The sequence below is a fragment of the Rhea pennata genome, chromosome 1, assembly GCF_028389875.1.
Source record: "Rhea pennata isolate bPtePen1 chromosome 1, bPtePen1.pri, whole genome shotgun sequence".
In the NCBI taxonomy this organism is placed as follows: domain Eukaryota; kingdom Metazoa; phylum Chordata; class Aves; order Rheiformes; family Rheidae; genus Rhea; species Rhea pennata.
Window position 1 is genome coordinate 61,790,306 of NC_084663.1, and position 16,795 is coordinate 61,807,100.

The 16,795-nt window shown below is 35.5% G+C and overlaps 1 protein-coding gene across 1 annotated transcript in view; it reads right to left on the reverse strand.

Moving 5' to 3' along the window:
- The window catches only part of PARPBP (PARP1 binding protein), a 48,553-nt gene extending 31,783 nt beyond the window's left edge, over positions 1–16,770 (reverse strand). Inside the window, exons 1-6 of the mRNA XM_062569630.1 lie at positions 16,731–16,770; positions 15,310–15,462; positions 6,970–7,191; positions 5,311–5,421; positions 3,537–3,707; positions 1,998–2,152 (exon numbers count right to left, since the gene is read on the reverse strand). Of these exons, the coding sequence (XP_062425614.1) occupies positions 1,998–2,152; positions 3,537–3,707; positions 5,311–5,421; positions 6,970–7,191; positions 15,310–15,459 (809 nt within the window). The 5' untranslated portion in view covers positions 15,460–15,462; positions 16,731–16,770. The remainder of the gene's footprint in view (positions 1–1,997; positions 2,153–3,536; positions 3,708–5,310; positions 5,422–6,969; positions 7,192–15,309; positions 15,463–16,730) is intronic.
- Between the last annotated feature and the right edge of the window lie 25 nt (positions 16,771–16,795).

Consider the following 16,795-nt stretch of genomic DNA (forward strand, 5'->3'; position numbering starts at 1 on the left):
AAACCTCAGAGAGATAGTAATGCCACAGATAGGTTGTATAGTTTGCTTTTAGATTTCTGAGCAGGCTTCTAAAAACTAAGTAACTAAAAACCTTTGTTGTACTGTTCCTTTTCTCCCAGTTTTAAAGACTACAGTAGCAACAGAACTAAACAGATTTCCTGCATAAAACTCCTTCTTCTGTAATTCAGAGTAACTGTCAAATCACAGGCAAGACATACAGGCAGCCCCCACTCATATGGCTTACTAAACACTTCAGAGAGAAAAAACAGTCATTTATTTTTGTTCATCAACATTGTTACCCCTTAAGGTTTCTAAGTCATATCCTAGTCCTACAGTCTTTGAAAACTTCAGCATACTAATGAAGATTCTTTCAAGAAAGACAAAGATAGCCAACCGAATGCTGTATTGTTCTAACCTACTACATATGAAAAATAAAAACATTAATAACAGTATTTCACATCTTGCAGTTAGAAAACTTGTATAGAGCCCAGCAGCAGATACTAAAAACAGCAAAGAAGTACAGCTGGCTTCTATTTTTCATCAGTGATACAATCAATGAGAACTAAACATAAAAGTGCAACCTACTGAACATGCTAGAATCTGATGCTGAAATGATTTATATCTCAAAGGGAGACAGGCTGTTGTACTATCTAAACTGAATGACAACAGGAACTAGGACTCTGAAAAAAGGACAGCAGGTAGAGCCACAGAAATCAAAAAAAGGGGGGGAGCAGCAGAATAAATAGCTCAATGCTTAAAAGAATTTCCAAACTCTAGACAATTCTCCCAAATCAAAACTGGTCATTACCAACAACCATCCTACTCTGATTTTTCTCACATGCCTTAAACAGAAGAGTAATTAACAAGATATGACATTATATGTTATCCTTTGTTGAATTGTAGGTGCCTGGAAAAAAAATAGTCTTTTTGCCCCCAAAAGATAAATTGCTGCAAATAGATGTTTTTTCCATTTCTTGTCTTTATAAATTTATAGTGCCAGACACGATTTAAACAAAGAAAAAGCATATATTAGATGTTGGGTCAAAAAAATCCTTTAATCACAAACACAGACAGCACATCTCTAGCATCCAGGAAGCTCAAATGAAAGAACAAAAAAATAAAACAGGGAAAAATGTAAAAAGCTAAGAAAATACTTCCCAATTCTAGCTTTAGAGAAATCTAAACAGTAATTTATGTAATGCTTATGGTTTGCTTATAACATTTTCATTTGAACTGCATGTGGATTAGACTCAATTCAAGCTCAAAAAGTTCTTTAGGATTGAGGATAGGACTATTATATTTTATTTGCTGAAATTCTCTATAACACTTAAGAAAAATTCATCCTTCTTTTTGTCCTAATGCCAATGTCAGCACTTACCATTTGGAATTACTGTCTTGTACTCATGCTTCTCTTTGTAATTAATGTAACATTTATGAGGCATCCTAAAAGACCTAACCTCTCTGGTCTTCAAAAATACTCAAAACCAGTAACTTCACCACAGCCTTCCCAAGAAGATTCTTGCATTTGTCATTTGTAGTTAAAAATAAGAGAGGGGAAGAAAGGCTAGATAACCAATGTAATTGTCAGTTCTTAATATCAAGGAAAGAGGAGCAGCAAAGACGACTACTTTGTATAAGTACAGCAAGATTACAAAAAGGAGTCAAGTAACAAAAATATCAATTTATGTATTTATCTATCCCATAAGCCTGAAGTGTTTCAGAGGTTCATTTACAATTAGGGAATGAAGCAAATACAGGCACCGATTTGCTAAATATTTAAGATAAAGAATAACCTTAAAAATCTAAAAGTTTGCCCTAGTTGTTCCTCAAAATATAAATATTTTCTAATAAGAAGACTTAAGATGTAGAAATCTACTCTGTAATAGTCTGTAAGTAAATAATTAGATTTTATTCTCTTTCTCTCACTGAGACATATGCATGTTGGGGCGGGGGGGAAGGTAAATAAAGCACTCAGTAGGAGAGAGAAATTCTATTACCTTGGATCCAAGACTTCACCAACAATTTCTTCCAATTTGTCAATAAAATTAACAAAGTTTTTAAGCCCCTTTACATGGCTTCTTAAAGGATCAAATAATGAAGTTGCATAGCCTTTTCCTCCAAGTTCTACAGTTCGGATAAAAGATGTTGCCATCTATGAACAGAAAAATATTTAGAAACATGAAACAATAGTCCTATCCAGCATGAACGTATTTTGAAAAAGTGATCCACTCCTATGAATATACAAATAACATAGGAGAGCTAGTTGACAGCAGAAGTAATCTGAAACAGATAGAATGTGTCTTAGTAAGTTTTGTACATGTTCCCATAAATACTTGCAAGATTAATACTTAACAGTGCAGCAATATACAAAACCTACAAAATAAAATGAAAATGACCCAACCAATTTGACATTTTACATTGGCCTTTCGCTAATTCAAAGAAAACTTTGTTAGCACCGGGTATAATTTTTATTTTGCTGTTTAAATGCACATGCTTGCCTCAAAAAACTATTCTCACATTCAGAGGATAGCCTATAGCCTGAGAATTTTTTCAAGGTGAGCCTCTAGAAGTTGACATCAGCAGTATTTTTTTTTAAGAGGTGTAAATAAAAGCAATATATACTCAAACCTTCTGAAAAATTATGACATTTAAGGCTCCTATCATCACAGGTACCCAGTTCTGAAAGCTTCCGTATATTTTATATAGTATTAAGACCCTGAAAACAAGAGATGTCTCCAAATCAGAACAACTTAAACCATAACACCTCAAATTTTAAGGCAACAGCCAGAATAGCCATCTTAGTGTTTCTCTAGAAAAATAAAAGTAGAGATAATAATCCATTTTGCCTGATACAGATGCAGTAATATCAATTCTGCAAATAAATTTTACTTTCAGACTATACAGCTAAATTACAAAGCTCTTAAGACTGGAAAGAGTACAACTGGAATTACTCTAGCAAAGAAAGTAAGCCTGCCAGTATTCCTGCATTTGTGTTAAAGATTTCCTGTGGATCAAGTACGGTTCACAGGACCTCGTCTTCCCAATGGAAAATATTTTGACTTTGCAAGACTCTCCAAGACACATATGCCAGAAAAGAAGGCTTCTTTACATGGTAGAGAAGCTTCCCCTTTGGCAACTCTGAAGAAGAGGTAAGAAATCCAGTTCAAACACAAACTTTTTTTTAAATACAACATTAATAGAGCATCAGGAGCTAAAATAATTAATCCTGGAATTGAGGATTTCACAAATTTTCCATATTTATTCAACCACAAAATCTGAGAATACGGTTGCTTCAGCAACAGTTACATATCTGAACTTTTTTCCTTGGACTGCTATTGTCTATTACGCACAGCTCACTGTGCATGCAAAATCTGATTCTTTTGACTTTCAGAGACTACAAGAGTTCTTTGAGAATTCTTATTCCTCTAATTCTGACTGGTTTTGAGATAGCAATGCGCTGACTCTAACTACTTTAAGTATAAACACCTTTCATGCCAAACTAGGTTCTTCCAGTAAGTTTCATTTGACACACATACCAGAAAAATGGACATTTTTCTCTTCTGTGAAGCATGCTTCAGGTTAGTGAAGGCTTCTCTACCAAGTCCTCTATCAGGAACATTTAGAATATGAGCGAATGCCAGATCATTCTTAAAATTCACCAACAAGCTTAAATATGAATAAACAAACTTCTTTGCCAAGTGTGTCACCTGCATAAGAAAGCATCACATTAATTAGCCATCACACTGCTAAATTATGTTCTAATTTTTATAAAAGTTAATGAAATATATAATAATAAGACTTTTGGAAAAGTGAGAATTTCACCTTACCTAATTTCAAAGTAATTCTGTATGCATGAGAATTCTAGAAACACTGATCAAAGCAAGCATGATGAATGTGTGTTAAAAATTACATATACTATACTTGAGAATTTACAAAATATTTGTATGATCTGTAAGTACTAAAATTGGCTGTCAATCTCTATTTTGAATTTTCTACTTAGAACTTCTTCATAGATATTCCTTTTCTATCCCAAAGCAAAATATTAGCACCATTAAACCACATAAGGATTTGTCATTAACTTCATTCAGGACAAGATTTTAAACACTCCTCCAGCTACATCTCATATTCAACCCACCCCTCCCGCCAACACTCATGGGATTTTAATCACAAAAACTCCACTGACTGAGGAATTTGTCATAAATCGTAGCCCAGCTCCACCCACAAAACTCCACTCCACCAAACAACTTTAAAATTACTTCTGTTGAATAGAGTCCAGAACACTGCCATAACAAACAGCCCCACAACTGAAGAATTTACAATTTTGTCATACACACATGATCATTTATGAAAGAAAAGATGATTTGAAAACCTATGTTTCACTCAACAGGAAATACAGGACAAAGATGTAGATGGTCAAAAATATGTTGGTATGGGGTCTGAGAAGACGGAGTCCAGAGAAGAAAAAAAAGGGCAAGAAATATTTTTACCACACACGGCCAAGTTTTATCACTACAAAAGGCATATGTTGGTGGTAGCAGGGCTATCTAGGGAAGAACCATAGTAACAAACACATGAGAACCAGAGGGCATTTCACTTTGAAACGTTCTTTCAACCAGGTGTCAGACACTTGGGGAGACGTCTGCTTGCTTATTCAGACCTATCTTTGGAATTGTACTCAAGCATCCTGCCGAAACTGCCTCTTATCATGAGGGAAATAAGTTTGGAAATGACAAGAGCTCTAGTATTTTGGGCACCTGTATATAGTTTCTGAGATTCTTGTTTTAGGGTACTGAAAGGGTCAGAGAAGAGAATCCAGTATTCCCAGGAAGCCCTCAGTCCTCTACTAGGACAGAGACATCTTGTTTGCTTTGCAACAGCACCAATACTGCTGCTGTTAAGATTTCCTTCTGTATGTAAGGGAATATGAGCTAAAAAACTCCAGCCCAAGAAGTTTACTTCCCCTATCACCTCAGTTTGCAGCACGGAGCAAATCACTTGACTCTTAGTGAATGCAGCATTTGAAAGACAAGTATACTTGCAAAAAAAACGTATTCCCTGGTATTTCAAGATGGATTAAGTCTACATCAAGTGACTACCATTAGACTAGTTTCTTCAGTGCAAGTTTGTGCCCTTAGCCCTGTTCAAGCATCTACAATACACAGAAGTGATACGAGTTTGAATACACACACCCTACTCTAAACTAGCAATTCTACTAGCAATAATTGAAAAAGAAAACTATGTCATATTTCAACTTGTGTTAACTTTTGCATATATATATAGAATAGTACAAAAAAAACAAACAGTTTTTACCTTCACATTCTCCTGGTCCTGTCTGTTGACTGGTGTAGAAGGAGCAGAGAGAGATGAATTATTATTTTCTGGTATATTCATTACACCAGAAATAAATTCCAACAGTTGAACCTTTAAGAAAAAGGATTGAATACACTTAAATCTGAAAATGAGTGTAATCAGAAGTAGTATTAAAAGCTAGTAAAACTATGACTTTCTCCAGTCATAGTGTTTTGAGGTTAGAACAGCCTCCACAAGCTACTTTTTCTTTCATCTTTGAAAGTACAATTGTTTTAGGAGAGAAATGAGGTACAATACTGAAATTAACTTCAAAAAGATATCTGGTATAGGAATGTAAGACATTCACACTAAACCCATCTGCTTATCCTTGGGCAGAACATTTAACATGCTACACTCTGTTTAGAAAGAGCTCATTAATTTTCCTAAATCCTCTATCTTTCACATAATAGCAAAAAAATGTCAGCTTCCCTGCCCCACCTGAACTTCAGTCCTTCTGATAACCTCTTTTATGTCTAATAATTATAGGATTGTCTGGGTATAGGCTCACTGATGCTTTAAAGAGTAGGCAAGCTTGTTAAAAGCATACTCTTCATAGAATCATAAAATAATTTAGGTAGAAGGGACATTTGCATGTCATCTACTGAAATTCCAGAGATGACATTCCACATGGTTTCTGGGCAACCTGTTCCAATACTTGACCACTTTCATGATGAAAAAGCTTTTCTTTCTTACTAGGGCTGGAAGGTAAACTCTGTGTTTTAATCATGGTGTAAATAATAATTAATATGTTCATAATTAATACTTCAGTGCAAGTAATGTCCAGAGTTCAGTTACTTTAATAGCTTCTCTCATATTAAAATGACCATCTAATTGAACATAATACAAATTCAGAAGATGAAAGAATAGTAATTTGGTTAAGTCTAGAAATACTAAAAGAATAGACATTAAGAGCACAGAATCTAATAAAATATGGTGGTATACCTATGTTTCTCTCAAACATATCTTAAATTGATACTTTATATTTAAATTAATTTATATTTTGATCTGATAGCATACAGATTAAACAAATTCATCTTACTTTCACAGACTGAGAGTGGAATACACACTACAATTTATCTAGCCTACAGCATGGCCTCACATCAGTACTATCAGAACATTTAAGTAACAATAAACTACAAAGATGTTTGACCGAGAGGCTGAACCACCACCTTTTCTGGTGACTAGAAAAATCTAACTTGGAACTATATGAAGTATAGGCATTTTTGTTTAAGAGTGTCGTATTTTTAAGGTGACAACTATTACACATACTTTGACTGAATAACAATATATAACTAAAGCACCACGGCACTTCTTAATCACTAAGTGTTGTTCTGCTTGTATCAAATTTCTACAGTCCATTTTTCAGTTCTGTTTCTGAAAGAAAGAAGCATTCTTAAAGAGGAGCTGTGAGATCCATCTACCACACTGATACAGTGAAAATAATTTTTGAGTGGATTTAAGAACTCTAAAAGATTTAGCAATTTAAACGCATTTGTTTTCTGCATAGAAAGTACAGTAACATATGAATAATTCAGTGCTTTTATATGTATTTAGAAGTATTAAAAAAATCCATATAGACATATGTCAAAACAACATTGGAGAAAAAAACAAAATACTTACAGGGGTTATATTTTCAGATACAAGTGCAAGTTCATAACACTTCTGCCATATGTCTATCAAATCTAACATATTGCTACTTGCTAAGAACGTATCGTAGGATTTCTTTTGGTCAGCATAATTTTCCGGTTCTTCCATGTCATGTGATAATCCCAATTTGTCACGTAACAAGTATTTCCAAGTTTCCACTACCTCACTAAGTGATACTGTGAAATCTCCATGGTGCTAATAAAACAGGGGAAAAAAAAGCAAAAGCATTGTTTTGTATTCAGTATAGTTTTAAAAGTAACACTAAAATAAGCCTATGTCTATATATTTAATGTATTTTTAAATGCCTGGTATAATCTAAATATGTAATTTACTGTAATTACTTTACTTGTAATCTTACTTGTAATTGAAGTTCTTCCACTGTCTTTCTTTACAGTTATCTTTTGGAATATGTAGTCCTTGTTCCTGATGTTTAAATAACAGGCACATATATTGTGCTTTACTCATAAAAAAAATACATATCAACTTCAGCATGATTAATGCGTACAAGTATTTGCAGTAATAGTTTTCAGCATGGCTGGCACTTACAGCCCAAAGGCAGCATATACACCTTTATTAACCTGTTTCAAGCAATACATCTGGGAAAACGTATGTCCAAGAAAAGTGAGTTTTTCCTAGGTGAATATACTTATACTTTAGCATGAAGTAGTTAGTGTTGCTATATATATCTGACAAATACTGAAATCTGACAAATAAAGCAATAAAAGTGAAAAGATCTATCAGTATACAGCTACGTACACCCCTTAGTACTATAACCAACTATACAGCATATACTGCAATCTTCTACCTAGCTTCTAGCCCACTTCTCCTGCCAAAATGATTATATTCCTTTGTACCTTCCCACCACACTCATTCCAAAAAGGAAAAAGAATTACTGTTTGGCGGTAAGTTAAGAGCTGGCAACAATGGCAACAGCCGCCACCACCTTGAGAGAGGGAAGCTCTGTTGATATTTGGTGGACAGAAGAAAAGAGTAAGACATCAACAAAAAGACCTAAAATCATGTTGAATCAGTTTATCATACATTTTCAAAGAAATTATATCAAAGAAGAGTTATAACAGGTGCCTCCACTATTTAACATGTAAAAGTTTGTCAGGCAATTATGCCTAAGCATTCCTGAGATAGTGAACACTTAACTGTAAGTAATAGTTTGCAGATTTGTTGCACAGAAGTTCTAAACTAAAATAAAGGCAAAAAAAATGAAAAAGTCTTCTTTAAGTGGGAGAACAAAAGAAATCAAGAACAAGAGAGATTTTACATTTATAATGCTATGTGTAATCTTACTTAGAAAGCAGAAATAAGAACTGAAGTTGCTAGCAAAGATGGATTGGCTAGGAGGTTAGAAGAGTGACTGCAGGGCAAAAGTGGCAAATGAAGTAAGCTGAAACTACTACAGCAGGCAGGAACATATAGTGAAGCTGGAATTCACCGAAGTTTAAATCAAAGTAAGCAACTGAGCCATATGATTTGAGTCACAATCTGAGAAAGTGTTACTGAAAGAACTGGGAAGCAAGCCTGCTGCAAGCAGTCACCTCACAAAGAAGCCAGAGGACAGAACTTTAGTTATTGTTATACTCTGAGAAAGAAGTAATCAGGTATACTATATAGCCCTATTTCCGTCCTGAAATTGTCTTTTCTTCTTTCAGTAAAGTACTATTTTTTTAAAACCAAGTGATTCACAATCACGAGTGGGAAAAATCAGCTCATTGAACATCAGACATTTTAAATTAAGTTTTCCAGTTCTGAAAAAACGGCCTAAGGCATTGTTTACTAGGAACTAAAAGAAACCTGAGCCTATCCCTTATTGCTGCCAGTAGGAGAGATAGGTGTGATGTCAACTTTTAAAGGCTGCAACACTGGAGAAGTCAGAAAATCAATTTCAATCTCTAAGCTATACAAGCTATATACAGCCAAATATAAGCAACATATAAGAAGAAAGAAGGGCATTAAGATGCTGCCTATAGTAATAAGAGAAAATAAGTGGTAGGAGAGACTTTTGACTGAAGCCATATACAAAGGATACAGTTTTCAGGGATTAAGCCAAAGTAATAGACAAATAGACAAAAGATAAGATTTAGGATACACTCCTAGCCTTTGCATTTAGAATTTGTCCTTTATTCACCAATTACTGTTAACCTACTCTTCGCCTCTGGCCCCAGACCTTCCCTCCTGCACTGTCTTCTGCCTTTCCAATTACTAATCTCCCTGAACACACATACTTCATTATATTCTGTATCTACTTTCCCCTTGCTCCCAAATCCTGGCGTTTTGTCTGTTCTCCATCATAATCCTCCATTTTACACCCGCAAGTTTATTGCAGACCTTTCTATACTGTTTCTTACATCATCCCCATGCCAACTTCTCCACCATTACTTCCTCTGTTGCTTCTTTCCTATCTGCTATTACTCCTTTCTCTTTCACAGGATAGGCTCCTCATTTTCCTTTGCACCCTGCTCTTTGATCTATGCATCAGTCCATCAGTCCTCGCTTCATGCTGTTAATTCTTTTTCCACTCAGGTTCTTCTGTCTGTATGAGACCATTAGAATGAACACAAGTAATTTTGTGATTATAGTAAGTTTTCCAGTTTTCACCAAGGAACAAGATTGATGCTACTGATATTTAAAGCATCAGCCAGTATATGGCATTAAAAAATGCAATATTATATGTAATACATTATATTACAGGATACAAATGCCTCAGTATTGAGTGACAGGACTTGCTTTGCTAAGTCAATAGTGGCAGGTAACTCTGGTAGGGTTTAATTTGTTTTCAAGAAGTTTTCGTATTAAGCAGCTTTAATCTTGATAAAATAATTACATACAAACACCATTAGTAACTAAGTAAATAAAGAGACCAAAAGCAATTCTAATCACTTACACTGCTCTAGTCCCCAAAATCTCTCCTGTGCAACTTATCACTCATCTTTAACCAAAAGACTTGGTTAAATATATGATTCCAACCACATTTCCTGAAAGTCAACCATTTTGGTATTGCTTAGATAAAAAACTAAGAGTAAAAATTCCTATGAGTACTCATAAATACTACTTTCAGGGTACTTTCTATTAAAAGTACTTATTTGCCATTTAAACTGTGCATGGGTTAGAACAGCTCAGCACTATGAACATGCATGTTATTCCACAGATTACATTAGAGTATTTACATGAGACAAAATATATTACTTTAATGTTCTTTTAGTCATAGACATGAAATGTCTATGATTTCATGTCTAATATGTAATCATACTGTAATCCAATTTAAACAGATCAAAAGAGCAGTAGGTACCAGGGGGAAAAGGAGGAATGAAAATGCTTTTCTCACTTAGTTTTGAAAAAAAATTCCTCCAGAAGTACCAAGCTGAAATACTATTTTAATACAGTATCTAATAAATCAAAATCTTTCCTTATATAACCAAGGACCTGCAGATATTAACAAAATTTAGATTAGTGCTGCAAAAATATTTTAAATCCAAATAAATTTGCACCCCAGGTATCAACTTTCATGATCAGGTTATCAGGTGCTGACTGTGACGCTGTACTCTATTATTTATGCAGTTAAATGTCAAGAGCCTCTGGTTTTAAGAGCGGAGGGAGGAAGGGAAGTGGTGTTTTGCAATAAGCATTAGCCAAATCTTTCGTGCTTTCATTTCATGATAGACATCAGAAGGATTGCATTTCATAGGCATAGGACAGTAAAGTATTATAAAGCATTTTCACTTCTTCTTGACGGTATGGGATATTAGGTCTCCTTATTCTTTTGTTCTAGTGTTCGAAATCCAGTAAAAAACTTTCATATCTAAGGCACTTTTCTTTATAATTTGTAGGTATTGCAAGCTTTCTAAGGCTAACTCTGTTACAAAGTAGCTTCTACTTTGCTATAAAGTTGTTCTAAAACAGAAAGTTGTATGTATTTTAGAGTACCATGTTCTCTCTTACCTTCCCCAAACATAGAGTAACTAATCACTTTCTGAATCTGTGCTTTCAAGACTGCTGTGTTTAACCAGCATGCAGGAGTGGTCTCTAGTTCTAGTCTTTCGAGCACACTTTGAGACTGCAGTATTCCTGTTTGGCATTGTTCTTGAGTTATGAGATTCTGCAGTCTAGCAATCTCTGGTCCTATTCAGCCCTTCTTGCAGGCATAAGCTCTTTTATTACTAGCAGGAGGGTTCCTTAATTATGGTATAAAAAAAAACATTAAAGTAATATAAAGCATTTTTTTTGGAATAAGTTTCCAATTCCAGTGAGAGCTGATAGTGCTGCAGGCAAGCTTAGAAGTTGGCTTACAAATGCTAGTGCTTAGACATCTGACATTTGTTACACTGATATCTGCCAGAACTCAAGCCAGTGAAATTATGGGCCAAGAGCTCAGAATTAGAGAAATGCCAGTATACCTTGCATGGGCAATTGTCTTGGACTGGATACTTTTTAAGAAGAGACGGAGGGCAAGTAGGAAAAGCACCCAGGTCAAAGAGAGAGGAAGTATAGAGTTGTATCGTCCTGTTCAAGGAGGACTGGAAGTTACAATACTTGTGGAACAGTAGAACAATAAATACTTGCAAGAATATGATCCTGAAACAGACAGTTAGAAGGTAAAAATTGTATCCAGCTAAGCAATAAACTCTATTATTTCCAATGGTGCTGATAATTTTATTATCATAAAAGTTGATAGCGTTGATTTTAACAAAAACTAAGATAGGAATTTTAGCATGCTCTGCTTAGTAGCAAAACATTCTTATTTCCCTTTCCAACCTTCAAAATAGAAATCTAAAATACTACAGAGGACAGGGAGAAGAGAGGGAGTGGGAATTCTATTGATAAGCCAGGCAGGAATGTGCTTTAAGATTTAAGTGGAGGAAGTAGCAAGAGTTTTAACACTGTTAAAACATCTGCAGCTGATAAGCAATACAAGAATACAAGAAGCATTATCTCAACTATTTATGACCTGGTTTCATGTGCTATGGCAAAACAGTAAAACAGTGTCAGTATAGCAGTTTCAAGAAACTTTAACTGAAACATTCATTGCTTTAATCTTTCAAGCATTGAAACAGCATCTCTCTTTAGCATTACTACAAGATGTTACAAGCAATGTATTGTGTCAACAGTTGGTAGGATTCTTGTATTATGAAAAGACAGAAGATACAACTAATGCTGTAAAACAACTTTATGTTATTTATTTGCCATATGGAAACAAGAAGATTTGGGAAAGCATATCAAAAAATGCTGGATTTTGAGTAGAACTAAATATTCTTCAGACAATGCAGCAAATGCACTCATGGAAGCACAAGGCCCTGTAATAAAATCACACACCAAAATTGATTTTACACAGAATCAGTAAGAGAAATACAAGTTAGTAAAGGGAGAACATTTATAAGAACACTATCACCTTCTTCCCCAGTCTGATGGTCCTAATCCCAGAAAAGAAGAATCACAAAACACCTAACAAGTCCAGGAATTAAGATTCACATGCTCAGGTGTTTTTATAAGATGTTCAGATTTTCCCCACTACCAGCTAAAACATTGGTGGTCTGAAAGCGACAAGTTATTTTTTGTCCTGAAGATTATTATAACCTATTATATATGTATAATCAACTGAAAGCAATTGCTGTCCATCTGAACTTCACCTTGAAATTTGTTACTTCTATTTCAAACCCTCAAGGAAATTTGTTCTTCTTGAAAGTTTACCTACCTTTTACACCTACACCAATCAGTCTATTAAAAGCTATTAATTTCATCACAAACGTATCCCACTCATGTCCTTGCTCCATACAGCCACTACTGTGCTGCACAACAAGAGTATTTTCAGAGGAAGTCAAACTGTAGCTATCTTTTTCATCATCAGTATTCGGTTAACATTTATCACAGCGTTTTATCCTTATTCTTAATGCAATTTAAGACAAAGAAAGTAGAAAATAAAGTTTTTTGGAGCCCTCAAAAAAGCTTAATTATTTTGTACTTCAACTGGAGATAAAGATTACAGTTGAAGACACCACATCTATTAAAATTGTCTATGCTTCTAAAAGAACATTTGTTGTTGTTGTTCTTTTTTTAACCTGGCCAATCACTAGTCTGTTATAACAGTTATTTTTCTTACAGTTTCTGCCATTATCATAAGAGATATATTCTACAACAGCTACCCTAAGAATACAAAATTCTTTTACTTAACAAGTCACAGACCTATAAGGAATATATTTACAAACTGTAATACTCTGTTATCTTAAGTTTTAGTGCTGAACAAAATATAATGACTGTACTTCACTCTAACATGACTAAACCAACCTCAAAATGAATAGCTGATTGAAAAAGTTGAACTTCACTTCAGAGGCTGTACATGCAAGTCTTAAAATAGTTTTAATCCATATATGCAAGGCAATGTTATATATACAGGAAATCTCTCTTATTGAACTTATAAGTCTTAATAGACTTATTATAGAATAGTTGTAAAAAAATTTCAGCACATGGTCTTTCTTCCAATTTGAAATAAAAGCAGCAGATTTCAAAATTAAATAAAAGTTGAAAGCGATCACTAATTTTTTTATATAATCTCTGAAAAGAAAGATGCTTGCAAAGAACAGGAATCTGTTAAAAAAAAAAAAGGAGGAAAGTGGATTAAAGTAGTTCTCTAGGGAAGAAAGTGCTGATTTATAACCTGCTAGGGAAAGAAATAATAATGTGCCATAAAGAGATCATTTTCATCAGATCTGTTATTTTTTGGCCTCCAAAAGAGTTACACGTTTTATGTCCCAGAGTTGTCTGTGATTCTCAAGGGAAAACTACTAAACGTTTTCCAAAGACATGAGAAGTATGGTAATTGCCTCCACAGGTAGTTTTGTATTCTGATTTATCAGTTCTCTGTGTGAGTTCATTTTGATGCACAATCATTTTCTAGTTTCACCTACATAGGCATTATGAGGGCATAAGGATTCTGGCTGAAATATATTACACTCTGGAAAACACCAACACAGAATCTTGGAATTCTAATGGTTCTGCTAGAGTTAATATTTACTACAGTGAGGAAGCGTTGGCCAGTTTTATATTTATTGTTTAGATAAGAGATGTATACATTCCCTGCATTTTAGACTAGAGAGATTTTTCTGATGATTAATTCAGTTAGGTTAAAGAGCAGTCCTGGAAACGCTTCGTTCAAAAAACCTCATTTCAGTATAAGTTGAAGGGGAAGGGGTCAGTAATATCTTACAACCAGAAGTGAACAAACTGAAGAGTTTTCTTTGTCTCGAGAGGTATCATCACCTAGGTGAAAAGCTATTAAAGGTTTATATTTCTTCTTGCATTTATAATGCAACCATTAGACAAGTCTCCCAATGACGTTGATAGTTCTCATGGAGAAATAGCTTACTGACCTAAAAAAGTATTTTAAAAATATTAAAGTGGTTCTCATCAGGCTTGACTGTAGGTTACAGTATTTTCTGGTATGTTTCAGACGAGTGCTAATGCCTAATCTTACAGCTATGACAAGCTTTTTCGGGTGACAGTCACATCTCCTCTCCATCATTTAACATGTCTTATGCACGTGCAGAGAAGGTCATACACTTCCTAGAAGTAGTGAGTACACACTCACAGCATATATGTAGAGGTCTTGGTCTACATCTGAGGACTTTCAGGAAAGAATGCAGCCAAGAACACACTGCTGCAAACACTGCTTCTGGAGCTATACCAAATTAGCCTTACACTCATTCTTCTCATGTCAAGCCCCAAAATTTTTAGGGGCCCTCAGCAAAAAAGTAAAAAGGAGAATCTTGAACCGGGCAATGGGCCAAATGAATTTTCCTGATGAGGCAAATGCCATACAAAACTGCCAGTTTTCCCACCCTGACCTACCACAGAGAAGAAATATTTGATGAAAATGAACTGGTTATATGACCAAGCAAAATATAATAGCATTTAATATTAAAGTTTGGAACTCAAGGATAAAACTTAGTGTAGTGGTTATCACATCTGCTTCACATGCAAAAGGTCCCGGGTTTAAGTCCCAGTAGAACCAAAACCAGGCAATCTTTGGGAGGTTGGACTAGATGATCTCCAGAGGTCCCTTCCAGACTTACTGATTCTGTGAAACCATTTTCTGTGAAACTTACAAAAACTTTCCTTTTTCCTTTTACAAGCCCTGATGGAACAGAGTGCCTAATCATACTAATTTTATAGTGTTTGCTAACCGTCAGTTAAAACAAAATTGAGGTATCCATCATAACTGATTCAAGTAGGGGCATAAACAAAAAGCCTAGTAAGTGAACCAACTCTGAGTTGCACTAATCATCAAGAATGTACTGAAAGAACACCAACCTGTTTATTGACTTCAGCCATTGAGAGCTGCAGTATCATCAGCATGCAATCTGCTCCACATATAGTAGTCCTTTCAGAGTTTGAAAATAAGGACCATTGTCTTCTGAAACTCTTGATCATGTTTAAAATCTTCTGCTGAAAAGCAATCATTTCCTAGAGAACACAGAGAATTAAGATAAATAAAAATGAATACAACTTTGCAAGCAAGGTTTATATACATATGTATATATATGACATGCCTTCATGAATATTTCATGTTCCCTTTACACATCACACTTGTATAAAAGAATTGTCACACACAAGACAGTTTGTCTCTGAAAGCAGCCAGTCTAAATGCCCCCAGAAAGATAAAAACCTCCTTGGAGACAGTCTATTACTGTACTATCTGCATCCACTATACTTTCAGACCAATCTCTATCAACAAGCCCAGAGATTAAATATTGTTTCTGAAAATTACTAGGAAAGACACTGCTAACACTTTTGTTCCTGCATTAAAAAAACAAAAAACAAACAAACAAAAAAAACATAAATTGTTTTATGGAGTTTTTTTTTCCAAAATAAGTTGTGACCTCTTCTGTTTCCTTTAGGAACGAGTTCAGTATCAGTTTTGAATTTGACTAGTTTGTGCTTTGGTCTTTCCCAGCTTTTTTTTTCTTTCAAGACAAAGGTACCTGAGACTCTTGTCCTGCTGCCTTTAAACCCATTCTCCGAAACATGAGGGCCCAACATCACGTGCAGTACCCGCAGGAACTGTGTCATTTACTTATAGAACACAAAATTAACCTTTTCCCTTATTGTATTTCACCTCGTTTACACATAATCCACAGCGGTTTTTTGATTAGCATAACCATAAAGAATAAGCAGGCATAGAAGAGTCATGAACAAACAGGAAATTTCTCATAACAAACAAGACAGTTAGCAGCAGCTGCAATGATTTATTTTCCAAGATGTTTGTGGGGGACAACTTGCTTTATTTTATTTCCGTTGACATGAGCGAGTCATGCTGGCAATAAAGGACACAACAGCTGAGCAGATGCAAGTCGGTGTGGGGCAGACAATCTCTCCCGAGGAGTTTCTCCATGCCTCCCCCTCACCACCACCCAACGTGAGAGGCTTCCAAGGAAAGAGCCGAGTCACTCGGAGCGAGCGCTTAGTGAAGCGCCTCAAACAAGAGGGGAAGGAGGGAGCAGAAAGAAAGAAAGTAGAAAGAAACCAGCCCCAAGTCCTATCCCAACACCGCTCCCGCCGGTTTGAGGCTCCCGGCCGTAGCTGCCCCTCACGCCGGGGCAGCCTCACATACAGCGCGAAACCGGGACACCTCGCCCCTTGCCAGGGGCAGCTCCACAGCCCCTACATCCCCCAGGTTGTAGTAGCCCTCCCCCCAGCCAGCTGGGTCCTCCTGCTCCTCTAGAGGAAGCTACCTGCTAGCACAGCCCAGGTGCGAGACGGTTAAAGCCCGTAACTGTCCTTCCTGGCGGTTTAAACT